General features: G+C 32.1%; 1 protein-coding gene across 1 annotated transcript in view; it reads right to left on the minus strand.

Annotated features, from left to right (window-relative positions):
* The window catches only part of LOC139520681 (uncharacterized), a 42,272-nt gene extending 32,440 nt beyond the window's left edge, over positions 1–9,832 (minus strand). The window contains exon 1 of the mRNA XM_071313548.1: positions 8,617–9,832. Within this exon, the coding sequence (XP_071169649.1) occupies positions 8,617–9,526 (910 nt within the window). The 5' untranslated portion in view covers positions 9,527–9,832. The remainder of the gene's footprint in view (positions 1–8,616) is intronic.
* Between the last annotated feature and the right edge of the window lie 419 nt (positions 9,833–10,251).

Here is a 10,251-nt window from a genome sequence, read left to right on the forward strand (position 1 = left end):
TTATGTAGTACAAGTGAGAGGTTTAGGTAGCTATAAAACCAGGCTTAATCCATCATTGTCTACTTAAGAAAATGTCTGAAGTTGTCAGGAATGTGGCAGTTGTTATCCATTCATTCGATGTGTTTGAGCTTTTGAATATGCCATTTGATTTATATGGACTTTCCGTTTGAATTTTTATCAGAGTTTTTTTGTGATTTTACTTTTTTATAATGTCGCATTAATTCTTTACTCGCTTTTAAAAAAACATATAATTATAATTAACGTTCATAGTACCTCTTTATGATGTTGTCCTAATTTTCTTTCGTTTAATCGTTTCAGTTTTCGATTAGCTGTAGTTATAAACCATACCTCCAAGTATTACTCAGTATGCTGTCAGTAGCGGTATCAATTTGATTAAAGTTAAAATTTTGATAACTTTTAAGCGAAAATAATCGTAAGTGCACATACATTAGATAGGTAATTAACCCGGTTGTAGCACAGATCATTAGGTACACTTTCATTATTAAACAAGTCATTTTCAAATTAAAACTATTTGCAATTGTGTACGAAATTCAAAGAAATGTGAACCAGAAACGTACGAAGGACTGTGAACCTTTTAGCGTACAACTAAAAATTCATATAAAAATTTTATCAGTTTTATTCTTTTTCAGTCTTGCCTACGTATTGCTATAACTTTTATAGTACACTATATTATAAACCCCGTTAAAAATTAAGACGGTTTTACCTGAAGTCAACATCAAGGTTAACAGTATAAACAGTAAAATAACTATAATACCGACCTTCAAGGATTTGTTGATTTGTGTTGCTGTTTTTTAAACCGTATAAAAAAATCTTAACATTCGTATTAAAATTATTTCTCAAAGTAAAACTGAACAATATAATTCAGGTAATTTTGAGTTTTACGTAAACTAATATCCGACAGCTATGAAAACATCAAATATGTCCGCTCTGTCGGTTTGAAAAAACATCTCTGCTGACATTTCCTTCAAGTTATGGAAAAAACAAAAAGGTACTGATGCAAGGGAAAGGGTAAACGCCTTTTAATTAGAATATCAGTTTTTTCAAGGAAATAGCAAAATGTCAAAACATAACTGCAAATATCCCTACTATAAAACGATGTTGTAATTGCAGAACATTTGAAAGACTGCACATCATAAGTAGGGCGTAGAAAGTCTGTATTTCTTCATATAGCATCTATGCATAACATTATCACGAGAAAACTCAGAAACAGTTAGTAATCGTCTCAGCTACGCGTCGCTCACCGGAAGCTAAGTGCCATGGTGTCACCGCATTTTCGGATTTATATAGCAGTGACAACCATAATCATACTATTGATAAAGAACAAAGTAAGTTATGATTGGCGATAAGGTACCACTTATGAGAACATATCTCATTATAACTACAAGCATAACTATTTAACTTGGTGCCCAAACCTAATTGCGTGACCAATGTGACAAAACAAGTTGATCATGAAAATGGATAGACATGACAGTTACAAACAACAAAAACCATAAAAAGTCAATTGTAATAAAAGCTTCTTTGAAAACTTAAGAAAAAAAGCAAAAGAATGCATGAATAATTCGACCACGTGAAATATGGGAATACCTAACATTATCAAAAATTAGTATTCTAATTAATGCTATTATATATATAAGATCTAGTTTTTTCTTCCATAACACACATTGTATGCCCACAAGATAGAAAAGTTGTGTTAAATTTCATCCCTACTGTTGATCATCTAAATTTGTCAAGTCTACCTGATACTTTTGTGAGCTGTGTGTTAATGTATATCATATGACAATGAAATATGGGATGTACGTAAAACACCTACATTGATATAATGTATTTGAGCTTAGTTGCAATTATATTGATGTGAAAAAATATGTTAAAAGTCATTGGTATGAATTGGTATGCACATAACTAGTCCAATTTCTTGAAAATTGTATACAGATGGAGTGCAGATGATTTCTGGCGTCTTGTATACACACGCGTCTGGCGTATATATAAAATTTAGTCCTGGTATCTATGATGAGTTTTTTTACAAAATTAAAATATTTTGGTCAATCTAGAAATATTGTTAAATAATGATACTTTCTCACGACGCCCTCGATATAAAAACACTTCTCATGACAAATAAAGCAGCATGCAAGCTTGCATATGAACATAAACTTCATTCAACAGAATGAAAATTGTTATACTTTATGAATCAAATCGAGGCACCTGTATAGGACAGTGCATTTCAACGATGCCCTTGATCTATTAATATATTTTGCTTGCATTTCCTATGATTCACATCTTTAATAAGTTTCTACTCACATGGACGCTTTTAGATTGCGGCTTACATATTGAAGACATACTTTTTTTTTACCTTTAAGATTTAAGGACACCACTAAGATTTTGATACATAGGCGGCTCTAGGAAAATTTGGTTGATTATATAGGGAATCACTGAAGTATGACTGGGGCGGGCCCCCTTAGTTCAGTCAGCTCCCCCCCCCCCCCCCTTTTATGAAAAGTTTTGGATCCGCCACTGAGATAGACCTATGTGATATCTGTGTGACTCCACGGATGTGTTCCAATAGGAATAATCACAATCACAATCACAATAACAATTTTTTAAATGTTGTTTGATGTACTCGGTGTCTTCAGTTTTTTACAAGAAGTCTTTGTTTTACCTTACATATTTGACTTACAAGTATAGAAACATTTAGAAAATACATTTCCCTTAAACATGCATGGGAGATCAAAGTTGAAGGAATCTTGTACCTGGAAGGTTAAATATCACTTTTATTAGCATTATGATCGTTTCATATGTAACACTTAAACATTCTTTTGATATCGTTTCTGACATGTATGCACATTGTTATCAGATATGGCATACAATCCTCACCGTTTAGTATGCTAATGAAGTGTGTGTCTTATGAATTAATATAAAATGATATGTTACTAATAATATATAACAGTTGCATGTCCTTCTACAATTACATTTTGTAAAGAGGAGACTTGAACAATATATATGTTGTGTTACGCTGTCAATGAATAATGAAAATGTTAATTTTTTGCTTTGGAAATATGAAAACATTTTGAAGTGAAACACAAATCTCGTGTTACTTTTATACTAGGTCATAATTTGATGACAACTAAAAATCTTTCGGAAATTATTTTGGAGATGTTAAAACGAAAGAGGATGATCGATGTACATTTTTGTCAAATGCATTTCATCTAAAAACGAGCTATGCATATCTAAAAAAACAGTTGTTTTGTATTTATATATTTGAATGACTGTCACAGCTTATTATGACCGCACCTATATTCAATTTGTACCTTAATGCTACTGATAAATGAATAACAGTAGTATACCGCTGTTCGAAATTCATAAATCGATAGAGAAAAAACAAATCCGGGTTAAAAATTAAAACTGGGGGAAACGCATCAAATATAAGAGAACTACGACACAACAGAAGCACAACATTAAAACGTAACACACACAGAAACGAACTATAATATAACAATGGTTATTTTACTAACTGAAAAATATAAAGAATTATAGCGACCCTTGTGAGAGCCAACCACTTAAAATGCCTTTCCTCTTATGATATTATAGTCTCTAGGCCACCTTAGTTAAAGCCAACAATGCACAAGACTCTTACCTTTCAACATAAGAGCTTCTACGCGAACGAACCTAGTTAGATCAAACCAGATTAAATGACTCTCCTTTTGCTTCATCCGAGTTTATATGCCACTCTGGTAATTAGAGCCAAACATATAAAAGAGTGTCCATTTGCATTATCACAGTTCTTTGCCACCATGGTAAAGGTCAAACAGATAAATGGAAAGAAGCCACCATGGTAAAGGTCACACAGATAAATGGAAAGAAGCCACCATGGTAAAGGTCAAACAGATAAATGGAAAGAAGCCACCATGGTAAAGGTCACACAGATAAATGGAAAGAAGCCACCATGGTAAAGGTCACACAGATAAATGGAAAGAAGCCACTATGGTAAAGGTCACACAGATAAATTGAAAGAAGACTTTATCCAACATAGAAAACAAATATGATATCAATCACAAGCAACAACGGAAGACATGGGTGAATGCTAAATTTTAGGAAACTAATATATAAATAGTTTGATGCAATAGTGCTACAAAAAAATCTGTCGGGTTTTATTTCAATTAACTCTTTATTTGTTAAAATATATGAATTATTCATGCTTTAAATCATAAAAATGTGTGATCCATTTATTTGTTAAAGGGGTTAAATAATATACTTCAATAACAGAATTTCACAATGGGTTTATTAGAGAAAAACTTTTTTTAATCTGTCTTTAATTTACACAAGAGTTGCATGTGTAACAAACAAAATAATTAAGATACTCAATTAATATACAATATTTAATTTAGATAATTTAAAAATAACTTTGAAGAAGTATGGTAAATAGTTTACCGAAAATTCCCAACATCAGATAAACAAACCGCAATACAGAGATATCTTTTCTATCGATATGCTTGTAAACACTTACCGCAAACATGCAAAAATCATTAAATATCGCTTACCAGAATAAAAGCGATCTCAAAGAACATTTTTTTTTATTTGCGTCAAAATAAATCTTGGCTTAACTACCAACTGTGAGGTTAAAGAGTATTTTCTTCACAAATATTACACATAAATCAAACTCGATTTACAGTTGAACCGTGCAAACACAGATTATAGAGAGAAGATGGAAATTTATTTGTTTCATATTTAAACCTACGTTGATTTTCAACAATCGTCTTCTTGATTTATAATTACTAATGTTTGTGAATCAAAACATACCTACATATGTACTCGAGACCAATACTTGGAAGACCAAAAATGTAATGTTGGAGTGCATAAACATAGTAGTGCCTACGCAGTTCTGAGTTCAATTCTGCACGAGGAAGTTTCTATCATAGATTTAGAATCTAAGGGCATAAATTACCGAAGAAAATGTCAACGTCATAGTAATTTGTTCTTTTGACAAAATCCGTATGACAATTTCCGTTTTTAGCCCATAATATTCAAATCGTCAACCAAAGATGGAAAAAAAAATTATTATAACTGTAAGCTATGTTGTGTCTTCTGTACTATAATTTGTCTGTTTGTCTTTTTATTTTTTAGACATGGCGTTGTCAGTTTATTTTTAATCTATAAGTTTGATTGTCCCTCTGGTATCTTTCGTCCCTATTGTTTGAATACGAAATATGAAAATAGATGACACATATATGCATATCTTCACTTTTTTCTTTCTTAATTGGGTTATTCTAGGTGTGAAAAAAGACTTTTATTAGTAGAAAATTAAAAGTCGGTTGAGTGTTCAACACTATTAAACCATAGAGGATGTCCTTGGTTTTCTTACTTTATATATACGAAGCATAATAGGATTTTTTATTTTTTATGAGAGAAGCAGTTATTCATCCAACATTTTGTCAACCGATTCAAGGCTTTTTAAGCCTTACAATATCGTGCATAGTTGGCGGTGATAAAATGGAGGTAAATTTACAAATGGTATTTATTCTGAAGAACACATATACATTTTAAGGTGATAAAGCACTGCGGTCATGGAAGACCTGAGGTCGATACCTACCGGACGTTGTGAGAATGTGCATTTTTTTTTTTTTTTTTTTATCAAATTGCAATATCGACTTTTATTGGAATTTGTTCATGTATGGACGTTTGCATGTGGTTATAAAAGTACAAAAACTTGGATACCCCAGTTGATAACTCTGACATATAAAATAATATAATGCGTGTCATTAATTATTAACAAACAAGTCTGTCTGCGTCATTACGAAATGTATAATTATAAAAATGTTTAAACTAACTTACAACAAATGCCTAATTATAAGTGGATATTGTCAGTCTGCACTTAATATTGTCAGTACTTATATTAAAACTACATTTGGGTAAATCATAATAGTGAAGTATATATATAAAACTTCTGTTTGACAATAAATCTATGTACACTTTTCAAGCTTTGAACTAAATGCAAGCAAGAATGCTATTTTAATGTATTTCGGTCATGTTTCGGAACTGAGCTTAAAACAGTTCAAATTTTCATCATTTTTGCATTTAATTGGTTTTGAGATTGTTTTTTTTTTTAATTGCTTTGTGTTCAGTTACTTATATATACTTTGGAATTGTATCCTTTACGGAGAAAAACGTTTTATCTCATTATGTCGCTATTACAAAAGTGATGTCAATAAATTCTATAGTTTCCACTCAGAGTATCTTTGAAGACAGATAGAATTACCATTCACAAACTTTTCAATTTAAACTTAAACACCCTAACAAACGAAATGAAATAAACCTGATATCACTTGATATCATGATTATAATACATTGTTAATTGAATTATTTTTACTTTTTTTAAATCGGCTTTATTTTAATTTTAGAGTTATTTTTTTCTAGTGCATATCACAGTTAATAAATAACACATCTTGTAATTATCTGACATGACTTATGTAGACTATTTCAAGTTTTCTCATTGACCTTACGGATACACCTGGAAATTAAGTTACAAGGACAAATGCTTATTTATTAATTAATAATAGTAGGTTTATTCTAATTAATAAGGATGTTCTTAACCCAGGCAGAAACCTATAACCGTATTGATCCAGGCAGAAAGCCTTAGCCGTATTGATCGCAACGTTTTGGAACTTTTGGTCCTCTGTGCTCTTGAACTTTGTACTTTTTTATTTTTTAGACATGGCGTTGTCAGTTTATTTTTAATCTAGGGGTTTGATTGTCCCTCTGGTATCTTTCGTCCGTTTTTTTTAAAATTAGAAATATGAAAATAGATGACACATATATGCATATCTTCACTTTTTTCTTTCTTAATTGGGTTTTTCTACTGTTATTAGTAGAAAATTAAAAGTCGGTTGTTAACCATTTACATAACTATTTTTGCAAAATGTTTTTAAATCATTCCCTTTTTTTTTGGAATAGTTGAATATTAATAATAGTAGGTTTATTCTAAAGAATAAAGATGTTCTTAACCAAGGCAGAAACCCATAGCCGTATTGATCCAGGCAGAAAACCCTAGCCGTATTGATCGCAACATTTTGGAACTTGAATTTCGAACAGCGGTATACTACTGTTGCCTTTTTATACATGGTACTTGGGGAAATGCCTGTAGCAGCAAGTCATGACTACGACAGTTGTTTTCCATTCGTTTGATGCATTTGAACTTTTGATTTTGTCATTATGAAGGGCTTTCCGTTTTGGATTTTCCTTGAAGTTTGGTATTGTTGCTTTTTTAACTGTTAGTTAAAAAGGAAAAGATAAAGTAGGTTTCAGCTAACAAGTTTGTATCTTAGTGTGGGATCTATAGGTAGGAAGATGAAAAGTTTTTGATACTGAAACAACTAAAAAAAATGTCAAAGGCCTGGATTAACCTTTACTTTTTGTGAAACATAACTGATTTATCAAATGGCTGTTTATTTTATTTTTAGAAAATGCTCATCCTAAAGACATGAGATTTTCATCGCTATTGACTCGTTTGATTTTTTATTTCAGGAAAATCATATGTTTATAGGTTTTGTATTATCATTTTGACTTTAATTAAATAAGACAAACGTGAAATTTTGATTCAAATATACAGTATATACATATCTAGCGGGACGGCTGCAGTGCAGGCGATTTGGTGTCACGATATCACAGTAGCATGGGTTCGAATCCCGGCGAGAGAAGAACCAAAAATTTGCGAAAGCAAATTTACAGATCTAACATTGTTGGATTGATGTTTAGACGAGTTGTATATACATTATGTACACAGCCATGTATCCCCATCATTGATGGCGATCCGACGGATACATCTGTTTTAGAGTTGTCACTGACTCAGACGTACTTATAAATATAATTATTTTCTGTGACTGTATATTACATTAATTTGTAGTATCCTTTACTATAGATAATTTAGCTGATCTGTAACAATAACATCTTCATGCCTTATACATCATGTACTGTAGCACGCCTCTAGATTAAAACTGACGTGGAAAGGTAACACACGGCCAGCGAAAGCTCTTTTTTTGAGAGCCCAGGTGGTCGTGTGGTCTAGCGGGACGGCTGCAGTGCAGGCGATTTGGTGTCACGATATCACAGTAGCATGGGTTCGAATCCCGGCGAGGGAAGAACCAAAAATTTGCGAAAGCAAATTTACAGATCTAATAAAATTGACGGTACCAATTTTCTTGCACCAGATGCGCTTTTCGACAATACATGTCTCTTCAGTGATGCTCGTGGCCAAAATATTTGAAATCCAAAGCTTATATAAAAGATGAAGAGCTATAATCCAAAAGGTCCAAAAAGTATAGCCAAATCCGTGAAAGGAATCAGAGCTTTGCATGAGGGAGATACATTCCTTAATTTATAATAATTTCTATCATATTGGGTTGATGTTTATACGAGTTGTATATATATATATAAAAGAAAAAAGAAGATGTGATATTATTGCCAATGAGACAACTCCCCACAAGAGACCAAAATTACACTGAAATTAGCAATCATAGGTCACCGTAGGCCTTCAACAATGAGCATAATTGCTTAAAATTGTAATCGAGAGTTGGTTTTCCTTCATTACAGTTATTAAAAAGAAGTTACCTGTGAAACATTCCATTAGATCGAATTCAGCTTTTTGCAGTGTTTGTTCTGTCTTGTGTAACTTCTGTTGTAATCCGGAATAATTTCCTTGCAGTATTCCATATGCTTTTTCCACCTGCGACAATTTCCATTTATAAGTTCCAATTTCTTCTTTTAAATTTGACTCCGATCTGACCAATGTGTACAGTTGGTTTTCCAGATCGAATACCTTAGCATCAGTCACGTTAAATCTAATCTGTAATTCTTTAAATTTTTCAGTTGTGTGCTTTACTTGATTTTTCAATATATACCTTTCTTGTTCAAGAGTCGCTACTTTGTGTTCTGAAATCATCAGCTTGTCCCCCTGATCGAGAAGTTCGTCTTGGGTTTTAGTAAATAAATGTGTGGTTTCATTCAATTTTGCTTCTGTATCTAAAAGCTGGGTTGTTCTTTTATGCAAACGAGTCCGTAAAATTGAAAATTCATCGTAAAGTTTTTTAAGTAATCCACTTTCAGAATGGTTAATAGTACCTTGAGGGAGAGTTCCAATGATGACCTGGTCCTCGTCTAAACGTCTTGTTTTAACTTGTTGGCTAACAGGTCCAGCCACGGCAGATCTTAACAGTTTTTGAACGGAAGCTTCCAACTCCTCGATTCTGTTTTTATGTTGTTCTGTTACAGTATGAAAATCGTGCTGCATCCGAGACATTTTTTCATCATTTTGTCCGTATATATCGTTTTCGTTCGCCATTGGAATTTTTGTTCTTTTAGATTCGCACTCAGTATTTGAATTTGATAGGTTAATTTCATAAGTACACTTGCCATTTTGAAATGAACACTGGTTTCCGTAACTCACACAAAAGTTGTCCAAAACAATCATTAATATAACTAAATATTTTTCAAGATGACTAAATATAACACGGATCTCCATTTCTTATCGAATTAACACAAAAAGAAATATTTACCTACAAATGTAACTTCTGAACAGATGGTTTGGCAAAATAATCAAAAGAGTAGCTATCATATTGCATGCTGAATCCACTTCCAAAATAAGTTGACATGGCGTTACATAATCCTAAATTAGCATAGAAAAAATTTATATAAGAAGTCATTGACAAATAAACACACCAGGATAAATGAAAATAAATAGATATACGCCTCAATGAATTGCCACAAATCTTCACATTTAACTGGCTAATGTATATGGATCTTTTTAAAGAAAGTCAACTTTGTGTTTAAATGATCAATGGCAATTTGATAATAATAAAACAACACACGTCAACGCGGAATTTATTTACTCTCGGCAACGGTATGTCATCCTTTAGGTGTATTACTTTTTATAATCTTTTAATTCACTAACCGTGTAATACGAAATTATAGGTTAGACTTAATTAAAGTATATATTACAGCGCATCACCATGCGTACATCGTTATACAAAAAAAGAGGTCGTTTCACCGACTTGATTAAAAAAACATATCTATCAGCATTTTATTGAAGCCATGGTTTTGAATGTGAATTAAACAGTGCAACACCTGTTTCAAAGAACAGTGGATGTACAGACATTTGACATTGATAATTATCTTAAACAGATTTTTTAATTGGAGCTGAAATTATCAACTGTTACGGCTCGCTGTTGAAAACAGAATTGCGTATCA

The sequence above is a fragment of the Mytilus edulis genome, chromosome 4, assembly GCF_963676685.1.
Source record: "Mytilus edulis chromosome 4, xbMytEdul2.2, whole genome shotgun sequence".
Classification (NCBI taxonomy): Eukaryota; Metazoa; Mollusca; class Bivalvia; order Mytilida; family Mytilidae; genus Mytilus; species Mytilus edulis.